Source organism: Ascaphus truei, chromosome 3 (genome assembly GCF_040206685.1).
Source record: "Ascaphus truei isolate aAscTru1 chromosome 3, aAscTru1.hap1, whole genome shotgun sequence".
In the NCBI taxonomy this organism is placed as follows: Eukaryota; Metazoa; Chordata; class Amphibia; order Anura; family Ascaphidae; genus Ascaphus; species Ascaphus truei.
The window spans coordinates 45083413-45100309 of record NC_134485.1 but is presented as its reverse complement, the minus strand read 5'-3'; the positions used below and the strand labels follow the sequence as shown (position 1 = coordinate 45100309).

The window sequence follows — 16897 nt, the reverse complement described above, 5'->3', positions numbered from 1 at the left end:
GAGTAAACAACCTTGACATATTGACATAATAATTGCATAACTTTTTTCTTCCTCATTTTGTTTTGCTTTGGATTACAGTGCCTGCCCAAAATTCACACACCATAATTCTAGATTTCTATTTCCATAATGCCACAAATGACTGTTGTTCATTGGTAATAGGATGATATGAAGTTCTGGTACCTTGTGTTCTCACTGGATCAGACATTGTACTGGGATCACTTAGGCCTTCTGCATTGATGGCTCTCACCATAAAAAGATATATTGTGTTTGGTCGAAGTCCTTTTGCAGTATATAGGGTTGTCTTTACATGGTTAGCTACAGTTTGCCAACTATTGCTAACAGATTGACTGTAGAAAAAATGAAATAATAACTTGTCACATTTTTAAGACAAAATGTTTAAATACAGTAGACCTGGAGTCTGAATATGAACAGTGGCAGTATAAAATAGCACACCAGTCCTGTAAATGTGCACTACAAGCATGTATTACCATATGGCAAATCTAAATTAACATCTGAAATAAAACATATATTTTGTACTATTGTTGGGAATACCAAGGGGCTAAATTTGTAACATGTAATTCATGGGGTTTATGTATCAAGGCAAAAGTGGTGCAATTCTGGTTCAATTGATTTGCCCCACAATTGCTACACATTTGCCTTGAAACATGTCTCTGTATGTACAGAATCAAGGGGAAAAATGTATTGAACTAAATAGGAATTTTTCTTTGATAAATGCGGAGCAATGTGACTATATGTATACTTGATGTACTGTAGATGGATGTTCATGTCTTAAATCTGGCACATCCTACTGTAGCCAATGCATGATTCCTAAATTAACAGTATGGGTCTATCTACTATGGTAATATTTTAAAAATGTTGTGTGCAAAAAGTATGCATGGTATGTATGAAGGTCATGATGTGGCTTCATACATACTGTAGGATGCATACTGTAGTTATTGTTTCAAATTTATATTGACACATTGCTTTATGAAGAATACCTGATTGACACAATTTAAATGAAATCAAAATTATTAGTATTTTTAAATGTAGAACTAGAATAGGTAAATATAACTTATTAGCCCAATGTTATTTTTAATAGCCATACTGTGAAAACGATACATTCTGTTAATTGTACAATTAAACATCTGTGCTGCACCAAGTCGATTTTTGGATGTTATGTAACAACTTAACTATAAACTGCCTTTTTGCGGTTACACCTGGATGAACATGGTGGGCGATTTCTCCTTTTTTCGGGTGCACAGAAACTTTCTTTTTTAGTACATACTATTTACATATTTACAGCCACAAAGTCCATTTCTGTGCTCCAAGAAAATGGAGAAAAATTTTTTTTTGACACTAATGTCGCCAATTAAGAAATTTCAGGTTAGTACATAGGAGCACGCAAAATCTATTTAAAATTAGATTTTTACACCAAAAAATGTAGCCACTTGCTACACTTAGTATATGGGACTATACAGTATATGTACTAGTTCTTTGGAATATGCATCCATCTGCATGTCACTGAAATAATCATTGGTTACGTCAGTGTTAAGTCATAATTTCCATGTAGATTTCTATGGCGGCTACCTGATCAAGAGACTTTTATCTCCATCTTGTTTAATGAGCAGTCTATCTTCTTGATGAACAATGTATCACTGGTGTAGGTAATGGACCTGTGTGTCCATATGTTTGGTGGTACAGCACTCATTTGTAATAACATTGGAAAGTGAGTAGACCATATGAACACCCAAGCAGGATCTACAATACTATACTTATGTCTAGGTACATAATCAGGTCTGATCAGATCATACCTGAAGAAACATTGTTATATTATTAATAATGTTATATATTATTGTTATTATGCTTGCTGAAATGTAGGCAAAGAAATATTAACTGCAAGGAGATTGTGTGAGAAGTTTACATACCTGAAAGCCTCAATGATATATGCATTCACAGGTTGGTTTCCTGGTGATCCTAGCTGCCATGACAAGGTAACACTATTCTTACTGACGTCAGTGACTTGAGGTTTAGATGGAGGTCCAGGCAGGTCATTTAGATCATAGTTCTTGCTGACAGCTGCACCACCAGATTCTAGAATTAGTTATAGAAACCACAATTACTTATATGATACATATTAATACAAATTTACGAAACTATTTGGGACACTCACCGGTGTCCTAAACCAAGACCGCAGCTTCATGAGCCACTACACAAGAAACCTCTCTTACCACGAGTGCTACGGCCAATGTCTATGAATACTGCGCTGTATGAATGCACACCTGCACACCTACCTCTTACACATATAAATGTATAATGTGATTATATCCCTTTATACTAATAGAGACCACATAGTACCCACACACATGCACTGAAATGCAACACCCTCTTACATTTCAAAACCTACCCACATCATTGTTATACACACACCCTCTATAAACACCTTTTGTAAAGCATTGTATACACTGTATACACTGGGGGTGCTTTAGAAATTAAGATTTACACACATACACACACACACATACGCACACACACATACACAAACATATATACACACACATACATGCTTATTCTAACATCACAAACATTGAGGGACCATTTAACACCTTAAGTCATAAATCGCATACTGCACAGGTGGGAGGGTTAGGCTTCCCCAACATAGATAATATTCCTAGCAGTCCTGTTTGAAAGTAAATTTCTTGGCATAATCCATTTTAACATCAACCGAAGAAGAGATCACTGTATCTCGAACGCTTACACAAATAAAAGCATTTTGTTAGCCACAGAACAGTATTGACAATTTGTTTTTGACTATATATATATATATATATATATATATATATATAATCAAAAAATAAATAGATGATACCGTTCTGTGGCTAACGAAATGCTTTTATTTGTGCGAGCTAAAAGCATTTCGTTAGCCACAGAACGGTATCATCTATTTATTTTTTGATTATTGAAGCCCGGCTAACACGGTACTGATACCTCTACATGAATATATATATAGGGTTTCTGGATGTATTTTTACTTTCACTAATACACTTTGATTTTCAACATTGAGTGCTGTCTCTTGTTTACCAATCCTTGGAACGGTAACGTATAACTATATATATATATATATATATATATATATGTGTATATATATATATATATATATATATATATATATATATATATATATATATATATATATATGTGTGTGCATGCTATGTCTTGTATAAAATGTATACCCTGTTCACTTATGTAACTGTATTTGTAACCATGTATTATTTGTCATCTTAACTCTGTGCCCAGGGCTTACTTGAAAACGAGAGGTAACTCTCAATGTAATCTTCCTGATAAAACATTATATATATATATATATATACCAACTGTAAATATTAAAGTATGTTCATTTGCATGTCTTAGACAGGTCTGCAACCCTGTCTTTCCCCATTATCACCCAGCATACAGCGCTTCCACTGCAGCAAGGTATTCTGGGAAATGACATGCAAATGAGCACACAGTGCCACCTTTTGTCTCAAGCTCGTATTACACAAGCAAATCCTCAAGCCAATGCATGCTGTTTTAAACACAGCTTTCAGACAGAGGCTGGGATGAGATGCAAAGTTATTAAACCCACTTACAGACATGTTTCAACCTTGATGGGTATCAGTGTGAGGTTGGTTGTAATGGCTAAGCTGGTTTGAGACTAGACTAGGTATTCACCACAATTATTAAGGTTCTGGTGGGTAAAAAAAGTGACAAAAACCCTCCACAGTAAAGCATAAAGCAACTGTAAATATTACTGCATGTTCATTTGCATGTCTTAGACAGGTCTGCAACCCTGTCTTTCCCCATTATCGCCCAGCATACAGCCCTTCCACTGCAGCAAGGGATTCTGGGAAATGACATGCAAATGAGCACTCAGTGCCACCTTTTGTCTCAAGCTCGTATTACACAAGCAAATCCTCAAGCCAATGCATGCTATTTTAAACACAGCTTTTAGACAGAGGCTGGGATGAGATGCAAAGCCATTAAACCCACTCACAGACATGTTTCAACCTTGATGGGTATCATCAGTGTGAGGTTGGTTGTAATGTAAAAAAGTGACAAAAACCCTCCACTGTAAAGCTGTACAGTAAACCAACCTCACACTGATGATACCCATCAAGGTTGAAACATGTCTGTAAGTGGGTTTAATGGCTTTGCATCTCATCCCAGCCTCTGTCTAAAAGCTGTGTTTAAAACAGCATGCATTGGCTTGAGGATTTGCTTGTGTAATACGAGCTTGAGACAAAAGGTGGCACTGAGTGCTCATTTGCATGTCATTTCCCAGAATCCCTTGTTGCAGTGGAAGCGCTGTATGCTGGTCGATAATGGGGAAAGACAGGGTTGCAGACCTGTCTAAGACATGCAAATGAACATACAGTAATATTTACAGTTGCTTTATGCTTTACTGTGGAGGGTTTTTGTCACTTTTTTTTACCCAAAATAACCTTAATAAGTGTGGTGAATACCTAGTCTAGTCTCAAACCAGCTTAGCCATTACAACCAACCTCACACTGATGATACCCATCAACGTTGAAACATGTCTGTGAGTGGGTTTAATGGCTTTGCATCTCATCCCAGCCTCTGTCTAAAAGCTGTGTTTAAAACAGCATGCATTGGCTTGAGGATTTGCTTGTGTAATATGAGCTTGAGACAAAAGGTGGCACTGAGTGCTCATTTGCATGTTATTTCCCAGAATCCCTTGCTGCAGTGGAAGTGCTGTATGCTGGGCGATAATGGGGAAAGACAGGGTTGCAGACCTGTCTAAGACATGCAAATGAACATACAGTAATATTTACAGTTGCTTTATGCTTTACTGTAGGTGGTTTTTGTCACTTTTTTTACCCACTATATATATATATATATATATATATATATATATATATATATACGCAAATATAACTGTATGCTCATCTGCATGTCTTAGGCAGGTCTGCAACCCCGCCTTTCCCCATTATCACCCAGCATACAGCACTTCCACTGCAGCAAGGAATTCTGGGAAATGACATGCAAATGAGCACACAGTGTCACTTTTTGCCTCAATAACCATTTTTAACATGGTTCCCTATAGGCTTAAGCTTGCTGCATGGTCACAGCTTTGAGCACAGCCAGGGTTAAGGTGCATACCCAGAAAACCACCCACAGACAGCCGTTTCGACCTTGATGGGTCTCATCAGTGTGGGGTTGATTTTACTGGGAATGCAAGAGAGGCTATGGGATAGGCTAAACCATAATACTGAGTTAAGTTATGGTGAGTAAAAAAAGTGACAAAAACCCTCCACAGGAAAGCAAATATGCAAATATAACTGTATGCTCATCTGCATGTCTTAGGCAGGTCTGCAACCCCGCCTTTCCCCATTATCACCCAGCATACAGCACTTCCACTGCAGCAAGGGATTCTGGGAAATGACATGCATATATATATATATATATATATATATATATATATATATATATATATATATATATATAAAATCAAGTCTCTAAAAACAATGCTTCTAAATATTTAGGAATATGTCTAGTAAACACTTACCTGTCACTTCTAAAACAGCACTCCATGTTGTCTCTCCACTTGAACTTGTAGCCACACAAGTATATGTTCCAGAATCAGAAGTCTATGTGAAAATAAAGTGGGTACATTCATATAAGCTGCATCTGATTTATAAACTGTTCTGAATGTAGTAATAAAAATGTATTAACATAAACGCAAATTGAAGTACAAATAGGCACTCAATATAAGCTAATAGCTCTAAAAATATCATAAATATTGACCACATTCAACCTGTATAGACTATTTTATGTTAATTTGTTAATAAACTATCTCGTTTTTTTTTACTTGATCCTCCTACCTCAACTAATCTATTTGACAAAAAGTGGTATACTTTGTATTTAGAACTCTCACTTAAATTTTGCAATAGGAGTTTATAAGGAATTATTGAATATTAACTGATTCTGGTTCTCTGCCAGCATCAGAATCTGATTAGAGAAACCCCAGAAGAGGTAAGAAGGCCCCTTATTATGTGCACTCTATACCTATTGGCCACAAAAAGAACATTAAAACACAACTTTTAATTAGCATGTATAACATCAAAAGGACATCACACTTATTAAAATTCAAATAGTGCTGTACAATACTATTTTTCTTTTTAATAGGAATGTTTGGGGATCACAAATAAATCATTATTTCCTACAAGGGGGGATGGGCTATTCTTTTTAATTGTGTTTATCAATACACAGTGAAACCTAAAAGTGAAGCATAATAAATAGTACCCTTTTAAATGAATGACTCAATTGTTGTTTACTATTTAGACTCCCTCCGAGGTGCAAGTGTAACACCTAAGTCGTTTCTATTTTATAACCGGTTATGCAAAATGTTAATTCTCACTTAAAATGTGGGAAATTAGAGAGAGGAAAATGTATGTCTCATGTTGCAAGGGTTACTATGTTTTTGGCAAATTCTTAGCCCTAGTAAGGCCGCGAGTATAGTGCCGGCGATGGCGCGCGCCTGAACAAATACCTAATCTCAGTGGAGGTGCACTGTGCAACCGAGCGGAAGCACGACCGAGCGGAAGCACGACCGAGGGATCGCGTTTTGGAAAGACAAAATATTTTGTCTTTCCAAGCGACGGTCGTGTGACAATTCAGCCAATGAGGGCAAACCGCTCACGTGATGTCAAGTGCACACCTCCGCCTCTCCTTCCCATCGCATGACTCTTGAGAGCACAGTTCACACATCACGCCAGCGGCAGGTGTGAGCCATGTGCACACGTTCCGTCACCCGATAAGTATAATCTCACCCTTACATTGACAAAGGACACAAATATTGTATAGCAAAAGGTGCTGTGTTTCTATCCCTAAGAGGGAAATTTAGTTTCCACTTATTTCACCCAAATCTCTCAATGATACTAAAATTAGACACCATAGAGAAACGCATCCTCCCTCATCAAAGATCACCCTGACACGCGCTTCGCATATCACTTTCTCAAGCCCCCCACAGCAAGAGGATTTTATACCATCCATTACCAAAGTAATGGTACTGGATGAATATCAATGGCGCTAAACACATAAAAATAAAGTAAATGATATACAACCAGATTTGATGGAGAGAAGATCTCAGCCGACGTGAATCAAACATGAAAAAAGAAAAAGAAATACATAGTGTGATACTGTTAAGACACTGTTAGACAAACATACAAACAAACAAACAAACAAAAAATGGCAATGTTGCTGAACCACACACTAAACTAAAAAGGTATATTTAATATATTATAAAAACATATAATGCAATTAGCACAAATGGACAAAGTGTAGGGCCCAATCGATATCTGGCCGAATTGCCCGCTTACCGAAGCCAAGATGTAAAACCGCAGTGGATATATTAGAGAGTATCCCCTCTCACAGTGGCTGGCACAGCTCCTGGATGTAAGACCGGTAGGCACCGCGTGTAGATGTCTGTAATGGAGGACGCATAGATCCACGCTGTAGCAGGGGCAGGAAAACACTGTCTGATGTTGAAATTTAAATCATTCAATTTACCCCTGAGGAAGTAGGCAGCAGCTTCCGAAACGCGTTGGGTGGTCCCCGTTATCCCTGCGTTGCCATCAGCTGCCGTTTTCCATTGCCAGCCCTGCCGTGAGGCTTTGTGACCTAAAAGCATCTTTCAAATTTGCCGCTTTTGGAGTACACGCGACCGCAAGAAGCAGGGGATTTGGAGACACCATCTACACTGTGTCGGGCGCCTTTGCGCATGCTCGTACTGCTTCAACATCAGACAGTGTTTTCCTGCCCCTGCTACAGCGTGGATCTATGCGTCCTCCATTACAGACATCTACACGCGGTGCCTACCGGTCTTACATCCAGGAGCTGTGCCAGCCACTGTGAGAGGGGATACTCTCTAATATATCCACTGCGGTTTTACATCTTGGCTTCGGTAAGCGGGCAATTCGGCCAGATATCGATTGGGCCCTACACTTTGTCCATTTGTGCTAATTGCATTATATGTTTTTATAATATATTAAATATACCTTTTTAGTTTAGTGTGTGGTTCAGCAACATTGCCATTTTTTGTTTGTTTGTTTGTTTGTATGTTTGTCTAACAGTGTCTTAACAGTATCACACTATGTATTTCTTTTTCTTTTTTCATGTTTGATTCACGTCGGCTGAGATCTTCTCTCCATCAAATCTGGTTGTATATCATTTACTTTATTTTTATGTGTTTAGCGCCATTGATACTCATCCAGTACCATTACCATTGTCTGACTGGGGGTCAGAGGTGTATCTAGGCTGCTACATTTTTTAAAATAATAATTTTTTTGTATATATATATAAAAAATTATTTATTTATTTATTCATTATTTTTTAATTCACTTTGATAGTATTTGTTTTGAGATATATATTAGTGTTAGGGCTACCTATTGTTTTTTATTTTTTATCCATTACCAAAGGAGACTAATAAAATGTTCCACTTATGAGCAAGCTTGGAGCAAATCACACACAAAAAATTATAGTCAGTATTTAGATACTCCTGTAAGATTTAAATGGCATGCTTATACTAGACAGTTGGATTAAAGAAATCACAAAGATTTAAAGTGACATTTTCTTCACAATCTAATTTGAGAAAGGTAAATTCAAGAGATTTAACTAGTATTATTAAATCTTCAATAAAAAAAAGAGACACCATGATCACTCATTCAATTATTCACCTTATATCCAGATGACCATGGTTGCTGTAATGTTACTGTTTAATTTTCTCTTAGATAAATTACATTTTCATATATTTTTATTCCACATCCTAAAGTGGTTATTAAGATTTACAACTACAGTCAAAATATAGTTATTTTGTGGAATCCCTTGCTGGTGTTTAGTTGGAACTGTCATCAAAACTGTTTATTGCCAGTACTCTGTTCTCTGGGGTTCATTGAAACTGCTCTAGTACAGTATTCGCGTTCTACCATCTCCAGTAGTGCTACTGATATCATGGGCAGTCACTCTTGAATCTAGCTGTCGGTGTGTCAGGTTTATTCCTTACTGATTCCATATGTTCGAGGATTCTCCTACTGAGCTGGCCGTGTGTTTTGCCCACTTCTTTTTTTACCGTCAACAATACAAACTGCCATATAGACAACACCAGTCATCTGGCAGTTGATGAATTGGTGAATTTTATATGGTTTCATGTAATTCCAGTTTGGGATGACTTTGATTGTAAACAAAGTTACAGGCCATGCATCTGCTGCATCTAAAAGCCCCCTGAGGTTTTTGGGGGGTCTATGTTTCATTTTTGGGGGCTCCACAAAGTGACATCAGACTCTGTTTCTGTCCTGTATTTTAGTTTTTGAAGTTGGTTAACTGGTTCAAATCTCAGTGTCGACGCCCCTTGTGAAATTGTACAAGTTTTTTTTATTTCCCTGTGCCACAGTTACAAAAATCAGATTATAAGCTCTTTGGAGTAAGGATTTATTGTGCCTGCAAAATTCTATGTACAAATATGTATAACTGCAAGCACTAAAAAAAATTATACAGAGAATATTATAGTTATCTTGTTCATCACTAGAACCACTTGAACAAAGATATACTGTACAGAAGCTCATATGTGTTCCAAAAGATGGCTTGGGATCACTGAGCTCCCACCTTGATTTGCTGCTTTTCAGGCGACTCCAGGAGATCTTGACTATTCATGCGCACTATTTAATCCAGCAGTACAATAAAAATGCATTAACCTTTGTGGCCAGTCCATTCCTTCAGCATAGAGTTGGAGGCTAAATTGTTTACTCAAGGAGTGCTGACATTCATTTTTTTAATAAATTCCATTTTGTTCATAGGAAGTTAATAATTAATTTATGGTCACTGACAGACAGTGTAGACAAAAACACCAATACATTTTACAATATTAACCTCTTCACTTACAGATGCAATTTATTATATTGCTTTGCCTTTTTTCTATACAAAGCAAAGGCATTACCTTTCCATTTCGTCCTGGGCTCATCTGTTCCTCTGCAAAATGCAGCAGGTTTTTTAAAATTAAATATTACTGTACAGAACATATTCCTGTAAACACGTGGGGCATTTTCTTTTTTTTTAGAAATATTTTGCAAAAAAACTGAATTCACACTTTAGAAAATTGATTATATCAAGTAATGTGATTGATATTTCTATACCAAGTAATGTGATGGATATTTCTATACAGTATGCGAGCTACAGTCGACATGTCATTGACAACAGAATTTCAGAACATAAAATAAGCTTCAATAAAACAACGAATAACCAAGTATTTTGTTGTTCACTCACCTTTAGGGATTTAATTTGTAAAGTCCCTTGATCCTGAATGGATAATCTTACATCTCTCCCCATGAAATTAAATCCTTCCTTTAGCCAACTTATGACTGGCATTGGTTCACCAGTAGCTTTACATTTTAGCACTGCTGACCCGTCCACTGGCAGTGTTCGATTGGCTGGACCTTGCAGGATTATAGGTGGTGGTCTGTCTGTCAAGACTAAAAATTGGTAAAACAGTTCATGAGGGAGCAAAGCTAAAACTGAATCTTCAACACAATATAACTATTTCTTTGCTATGCTACACATAACACAAGTCTGTAATTTGTTGATCGACTTCAGATGAATAACAACATAAAAGATAATAATAATAATAGTATGTTCTTGTATAGCGCTGCTAATTTTACGCAGCGCTTTACGGAGACATTTTGCAGGCACATGTCCCTGCCCCTTGAGCTTACAATCTATGTTTTTGGTGCCTGGGGCACAGAGAGATAAAGTGACTTGCCCAAGGTCACAAGGAGCCGACACCAGGAATTGAACAAGGTTCCCCTGCTTCAAACTCAGTGCCAGTCAGTGTCTTTACTCAGTCGCTCCTTCTCCTAGTATCAAGTATTACTTGATTTTGTTAGAAAGCAACCACTTGTATTCCAAAATCAAAAAAGTTGTGTACTGTAATGTTATGTTTGGCTTAGTTGCTGTATGTTCTTGGGCCATGCTTGATTCCCTCGTGGAGTAAACATATTGCAAGTGAAGATAGATTGTTCAAGGAATGATTAGTGCAGGGGTAGCCAACTCCAGTTCTCAAGGGTTGCTAACTGGTCAGGTTTGAAGGGTATCCCTGCTTCAGCATAGGTGGCACAAGCAGTGGCTCAGTTGGTGGCCCTTGACTGGAGTTGGCCACCCCTGGATTAGGACAATCCACAAAGTTTGATTAAAAAAAAAAGTAGACACCAGTTAGCCTATTAAGACACCATCCATCCCATTTTGTCACCTGAATAAAATACTGTGTTTCTTGATGTAAAACATTGCAAGAACACAGTTTTAAAGGATAAAGGGCAGCTATGATATTAGAAATAAAGAGAACGCCAAAGAAATTGAATAGTCATTTTTTCTGTAAGATGTACTTCATGGATTTTTATGTATATTGCACACCGGTATAATTTAGGAGAAGCAATCAGGCTATTAGGTTTATGGATGTACTATCTGGATATTTGCATATTTCTAGATAAAGCAACTAATTCATTTTAGCTGCCTAAATGGGTATCCCATAATCCTTTAAATGATCTGGATCAATAAAGGATTAAAAGTATTTTTTCACCAGAAATAATTCTCTGCTTCAAGGGTGTTCCGGGTGAAAGACTGGTACAGGTTTCCATGACACTCAGGCTAAAGGTTAAATGAACACTTAGAGGTTTCACTCAGGTGTGAATACAGTAGCTGTACTGTCATCTCAACTAAACCTTGTAAATCCTCATTACAACAACCTTGAATTGTTTGGATATTGCCAGTTATTCAATATATGAAAAATGTTAGTAACTTAAAAGCAATTTTCTAGGCTTAGTGCAGTATATCAGTAGCTTCAAAATGTACAGTATGTTTTCTCTGGTAAGGCTCAAATCTATAAACTGCTAAGTAACTTTTGGAACATAGACCAGGGCCCATTTCTGCTCTAATAATAAACTGTGTTAACAAATGCTTTGGCAAATGTCTCCAAATTAGAAATGGAAGTGTTTCATTTTGGGGCTTTAGTCAAAGACTGAGCCAATGATTAAGCCACCTGTGCTGAAGCAGGGATATCCTTAAAACCTGACCTCTTGGGGGGGTCTTGAGGACTGGAGTTGAGCACCCCTGTGTTAGACTGAAAATTTTCTGTGTAGCTATCTCTGTCATATTTTTCTATACTCGGCTATGCTCAAAGGATGCAGAAATACAATTTTATGCTGGCATTTTCTAATCATATCCTCAAGGATCTATTTACGCTAGTTTTAAGGATGAATTTGCAAACACATATACACTAAAATGAAATATGCATGTGAATTGAAGTCAAATCTCGTGTTACAACAAAAGATGCGCAAACAAGTTGTGTTCCAGTTTGCACGTTTGCACATTTTTTACGCAAATGATTACATTTTGCTAAATGTTCACATTTTTATTTTTGCTTAAAATACTGCAATTTATTTTTAAAAATTGTTGACCAATTGCAAAATAGCATTTTTTCTTGGTTATTGTGTTAAAAAAAAAACTTGTTTACATGACCAATGTGACCTTTCAAATATTTTTAGTGCGAACCTCGCTGTATTTTTCATGAACAAAGTTTGCAAAAATTGTCAGATGTCACTGTTTTTTACAAATGTTTCCTAAAAGTGACAATCTGGTTGCCGCCAGTTAATAACCATTGTATTAAAACTGCTACTTAACTAATACTGACAGTTGCAATTAGCCACGTTATCTTATGTCACCAGTGCGGGGCATAGATAATGTGGAATTGTTACATATTTGCTGTCAATTTTTCATTCAAGGTCTGGTAGAAAATCCACAATGTAAAGAAGCTTCTGCACCAAAATAGCTTACATAGCAGAATAGCAAAAGCAGAATAGCAAAAGTTCAGTTTTGTAAAACACAGCAGTGTTCGGCAGAGCACTGGTAGTAAAGTAGATAACAGACATCAAAACATACTTCAGCTGCATCCAGCTTGAACAAAACATGCATAAAAACACCTCCGCATTCTACGTATATTTATGCAAATATCATTGCAGGTGATTACAATGAATAATCTTTCTGCTTTTTCAGTAGTTTAAAAGTTGATGGCAGTATGAATAAATGCGTATATTTATTTGCATTTATTCCCTGGCCTTTACATTGTTATAGGGAAATAAGCCAGTTCTTTAAATAGATACATACTCTGCGGTAGCAACGTGATTTTTGTTCTGTTACAAATAAACTCTAGTCTTTTACTTTCAATACAAAGAATTTCTCATCACAGTTATCCATGAACCTGGCTTGCTCCTTTCAGCTCTCTTTGCAGTAAATCTGTAGAGGACCAGCAGGTGCAGCCATTAACAGCCTAATGTTCTCCCAGCCAATGTTTGTGTCTTCTATTTATTCCAATCACAGCAACTGCCCTGAGCCACCTCCATGTCACAGACACATATTGAAAAATATTGCCTTTCCATTAATTGTAAGGACCTTTTAATGCACACAGTAATTTCAATTGCACAAAAATGCATCACTTTGTCAGTAAGAGGAAAGAGAACAGGCTAAACACAGTAGCAATTAGGAGTATATTGACATCTAAAAGTGCCACCATATAAACGTTCAAATGAATGCCGTTCTCTTTAGTGTTAGATTATATATTTTTCTCACACCTCACTTGCACAGGCTTCAAGTGTATTTTAGTTGCTATGAAGCTGAATTCAGAGGAAAGAAACCCAAATAAGATGTACAATACGTGACAGAAGAAAATTAAAATAGTAATTAGAAAAACTCTTTAAATTATAATTCCTTTTGGTAATCTCTGTTTACTCAAGATATTGAGCACATTTAACATGCACTATTCTGTGTTCTGCCCGACTCCTATCTGGAAGCATTTTAGTACTTTCAGCTGGAAATAAGATAAATGTATTCAGCATTTGAGAACCTTGGGTAAAATAACTAGTTAAAATGAAGGCCTAGCAAATAAAGAGCAAGTTACAATGTCTTTCTACTTAACATATAAAAATGCATTATCTTTGTATTCCTGTTAGAGACAGTACATGTGCTGTCACATGACAATACACAGTATTGACAAGAGTGCCCTTCGAAAATGTGTAAGATTTTAGTAAGATGGTCAGATATGCTTGAGACCAGTGGCCTGAACAAAAACTGACAGGTTTTAGGCCAACCTAGCAGAAATTAACCCTTTGAGTGCCCCCAAAAGTTGTCACTACGTCTATGGGACTGGCACTAAGGCAGGAGTGGCCAACTCCAGTCTTCATGGGCCACCACAGGTCAGGTTTTAAGGATATCCCTACTTCGGCACAGGTGGTCCAATCAGTGGCTCAGTCTTCGACTTCAACTAAGCCACTGATTGGGTCACCTGTGCCGAAGCAGGGATATCCTTAAACCTGACTTCTTGGTGGATCTTGAGGTCTGGAGTTGGCCACCCCTGCACTGGGGGCACACAGGGGCCCATGACATGCTGGCTACGTCAATCCCGCAAGTTCCCATGGAACGCAGGACGCGATCTGAAGTGAAGGGAGATAGAAGACGATGACTTCTCTTCCGTTTCCGGGTTAAGGGTCATCACGGTCATGTGACTGTACTCGAAGGGTTAAATGGAATACTTAAGTAGCAATTACAAGAAATTGTGGCTAACATTGATACGGTTTGCAGACATGGAATAACTGGCCTGTTTGTTGCATTTAAGCTTTGGCTGTTTACAGAACTAGGAAAAGTTGCACAAAGCTGTATAATAAATGATAACTGCAAATATTTACATACAGTACTTATTAAAATACAATTTTGTCAATACTAAATGACACAGACAGGTCAGACATCCCATACCTAAAACCATTTGAATGATATCCCCAACTTATTGTGCCTGGCAATGAAGTTTAGCAATATTATTAGTAAGTGCAATTTTTGGAAAACTATCATTTTAATAAAGTGGTATATTGAGTTGACCTGTATATGTAAAATGATGTCCAAGGTGGTTAGGGAGCGCAATGACACGGAAAAGAAGAAACATATACAAAATAGTGCAATATGTCTACAACTTCAGGTAAGGAATCCAAATTTCATTCATCCAATGAATTAGATACTCACAGATTGAACTGTGGCAACATGTATATAAAGGTATCTTTAAAGTTGCACGTTTGTTTCTTTACGTCAACCCCAATGTTGTGCGGTTCAGGGAGGTTTCTTTAACGCTTGCAGTGATAAGAGAAAAGAGCAGACATAATGTAGACTGTATTAAAGTTTATATCTGATTAAAATAATGCCAGATTCACTCACATGGTTCCCAAGTAAATAAAGCAGTTTGATCTCAATGATCTATGCCGCCGACAAGATGTTACGAAGCAGTTTCCTGGAGAAACCTCGGATGAGGAGAAACGCGTAGAGTGTCACCGAAGCTATCACTGACTGACTCCAAACCACCGCGAGATTTCACTGCAACCCGGAAGTGCGCGAGCCGTGAGAGACGCGAGACGGGAACCCTCCAGTGCATCGAGTGAGGAGACTGCTTCGTAACATCTTGTCGGCGGCGCAGATCATTGAGATCAAACTGCTTTATTTACTTGGGAACCATGTGAGTGAATCTGGCATTATTTTAATCAGATATAAACTTTAATACAGTCTACACTATGTCTGCTCTTTTCTCTTATCACTGCAAGCGTTAAAGAAACCTCCCTGAACCGCACAACATTGGGGTTGACGTAAAGAAACAAACGTGCAACTTTAAAGATACCTTTATATACATGTTGCCACAGTTCAATCTGTGAGTATCTAATTCATTGGATGAATGAAATTTGGATTCCTTACCTGAAGTTGTAGACATATTGCACTATTTTGTATATGTTTCTTCTTTTTCAAGTCATTTGCTCCCTAACCACCTTGGACATCGCTATATCATGAGGATTAAGAAAGAAATCCTGGATTAAGGTTGAGCAGCATTGTACAAAGATATTTATTCACATAATATATATATTTTTCTGTTTATAGTCACTGAACACTATAAGATTTATTTAAATCACTGCAAACTTACTTTACTATATTGTTCACAAATATCTTTTATTTAAAAGATCACAATTTAGATTTGAGCGCTATCAGACAACACCTCTTTTTCACAAACTGTATATGTAAAAGACAGTCTTGGAAAATAATGGAGTTCTATCAAAAGAAGAAATCAATATCAATGATTTAATCATTTATATACTATTAGTAAAAAGGTTATATGGATTATTTTTAAATGAAGGTATGTATTACCAAAAGGACAAAAACATTACTATTTGTCAAAGAGAGAAAATACTACAGTACTTAACTATTCTCACCCTAATGGCACAATATTAAAATCTATTCTATGAACTAGAGAAGCAAACCCAAATGTTAAGGGACACTATATTGGCACCGTTTAAGATGTTTTGTATATAATGTGCAGTCACCATATCTTTCCCAGCAGTTATGGCAAGAATGGACATGTTGCTATTGATGAGCTTTTTCTTGGCCAGAGAGACTCCGGGAACACTAATAGAAATCATGTGCACTCACCATCAGTAACTTCCAGCTGGGCCTTTGCCAATATGCTTCCAGCAACAGTCAAAGCCTGACAGATGTAGTAGCCAGTATCTGAACGCTGAATGCTGGTGATGGTTAAGTCTCCAGTTGGTGACACTGAATACCTACTGTTGGGTTGCAGAGGTTGATTTGGGAAGAGTAAATTCTGTAGAAAATAACAATATGCATGAATTTTCACCAAGTAATGTTGGTAGCTAGAATAGAATGTATTTTTTAATAAGATACTTTGCATTAATAAAACAACTTTTCAGATAGTATAAAGTAAATATTACATAAAAATCAACGTAGTTGAGACAATATTCTTTTAAAGTGTCTTTATTGT

The 16897-nt window shown here is 37.0% G+C and overlaps 1 protein-coding gene across 13 annotated transcripts in view; it reads right to left on the bottom strand.

Annotated features, from left to right (window-relative positions):
• The window catches only part of ROBO2 (roundabout guidance receptor 2), a 1224910-nt gene that overhangs the window by 115452 nt on the left and 1092561 nt on the right, over window positions 1-16897 (bottom strand). For all 13 annotated transcript variants that reach the window (XM_075593984.1, XM_075593978.1, XM_075593980.1 and 10 more), the window contains 5 exons: window positions 16549-16720; window positions 10315-10520; window positions 5564-5645; window positions 1926-2091; window positions 181-347 (listed from right to left, as the gene is read on the bottom strand). In XM_075593984.1, the coding sequence (XP_075450099.1) occupies window positions 181-347; window positions 1926-2091; window positions 5564-5645; window positions 10315-10520; window positions 16549-16720 (793 nt within the window). The remainder of the gene's footprint in view (window positions 1-180; window positions 348-1925; window positions 2092-5563; window positions 5646-10314; window positions 10521-16548; window positions 16721-16897) is intronic.